General features: G+C 54.2%; 1 protein-coding gene across 1 annotated transcript; it reads right to left on the bottom strand.

Moving 5' to 3' along the window:
* Window position 1: 1 nt before the first annotated feature.
* Pmar_PMAR016229 (hypothetical protein) lies at window positions 2-1,013 on the bottom strand (the record flags this gene model as incomplete). Its single annotated transcript, XM_002776882.1, has 2 exons — window positions 2-823; window positions 882-1,013. 2 exons carry the CDS (start codon window positions 1,011-1,013, stop codon window positions 2-4), a joined length of 954 nt encoding a protein of 317 aa, XP_002776928.1.
* Between the last annotated feature and the right edge of the window lie 426 nt (window positions 1,014-1,439).

Here is a 1,439-nt window from a genome sequence, read left to right as displayed (position 1 = left end):
GTCATAGAGCACACATTATTTCCTTACCAACTGCTCCAGAGACCCCAACAATCCACCTTATAAGTCCCCCGTTAGCAGCAATGATCTCCCTCACGACTGCCGTAGAGCCAACAGCATCAGCCTCTCGCTCATTCAATGCCTTCCTCAATGCAGTGTAGGCCTTCCCTTCTATGGTCTTCTCCATGCCTTTATTCACCAACATCCAAGAGTCCTTAGCCGCAGCCACCGGTACCTTCGTCCTCGACACTATCACCGACACCGCAGAAGACCTCATGTGCTTGCTAGAGGCATCAGAACCCAGTATAAGAAGACACGCGAGGAAGAGCGCGTTATCATTAGCCTTAGCTCCCACCAGCTCAGTGTACATTCTAAGGGCCTTGAAGCTATGATGCCTCACTGCCAAGGCCAACAACACTGGCCGCTTGGTAGCGACCTTCACAGCATTCTTGACCATCTCCTTGCACGACGGGTTGTTAATCATGAACCCAATAAGCTTCTCAATGTCCTCCTCTGTTGTCGTCAGAGATATCAGCTTAGCATAGACACAGGCATCAACAGACCTATCGAGGCCAAGGCTCTCAATGATCTCCACAACTTCGTGTGCAGCTTGGGCTCCATTACCCCCCATCACAGACGCCTGGATCAACGCAGCAGCACCCGCTGGCCCTCCAGGATAGGTCTCAGTAGCAGACGGCATGCCATGACCAGGCAGATCGTCGCCCTTCATGACCCTAACAGCGGTCACAGAAGGGATGGCCTCGTCACTCAGTAGAGACAGTACTGCCTCGACTTCCTCCACGATACGCTCGTCAACGGCAACAACCTGAGTCGTGATGAGATAACTACCGGCCCAAGACCGCACGCCGCGACAATGCTACTACCTCTTCCCAGTACTGCTTGGGCGTAATGCGCTCCCTCGGGGGCATCAGCTGCTTCAACATCCCCACAAGAGCCACATTTTTGGCCTCAACCGAGACGGCCTCCCAAACCCAACCAGCATTGAGGATCTTCATCCTGATAACATGTGAAGGCTCAACCCCGAGGCGCTCCACCAGCAGCCCAGCCACGGCCTTCGCCTCCCCTCCCGTCGTATTGTCACGATCGACCAATTGGGAGATCGCCTCCTCCCGAGCAGATGCTGATGTCGTGGACAAATGACGAAGCAGTTGAGCATCCAAGACATGCCCGCCCGGCAAGAGTGACTCCACTTCTTTCACACACTTATGCTTCAGAGCACAGCGACTCACAGCAACAGGGAAAGTGTCATACAGCTGGGGTAGTATCTGTCAACCAACCATAAGGTGACTCTAGAGGTGTTTTCGACTTACCTCCTCGACGTGGGATTCCTTAGGGCCGTTAGCAATGATGGCCACAGCCGAGTCGCATACACTCAGAGCAGCCACGGTAGAAGCACGCAGGAGCCAACCAGAGGACACCAC

This window comes from Perkinsus marinus (genome assembly GCF_000006405.1).
Source record: "Perkinsus marinus ATCC 50983 genomic scaffold scf_1104296952970, whole genome shotgun sequence".
NCBI classification, from domain to species: Eukaryota; Perkinsozoa; order Perkinsida; family Perkinsidae; genus Perkinsus; species Perkinsus marinus.
This window is presented reverse-complemented; position numbering and strand designations above follow the sequence as displayed.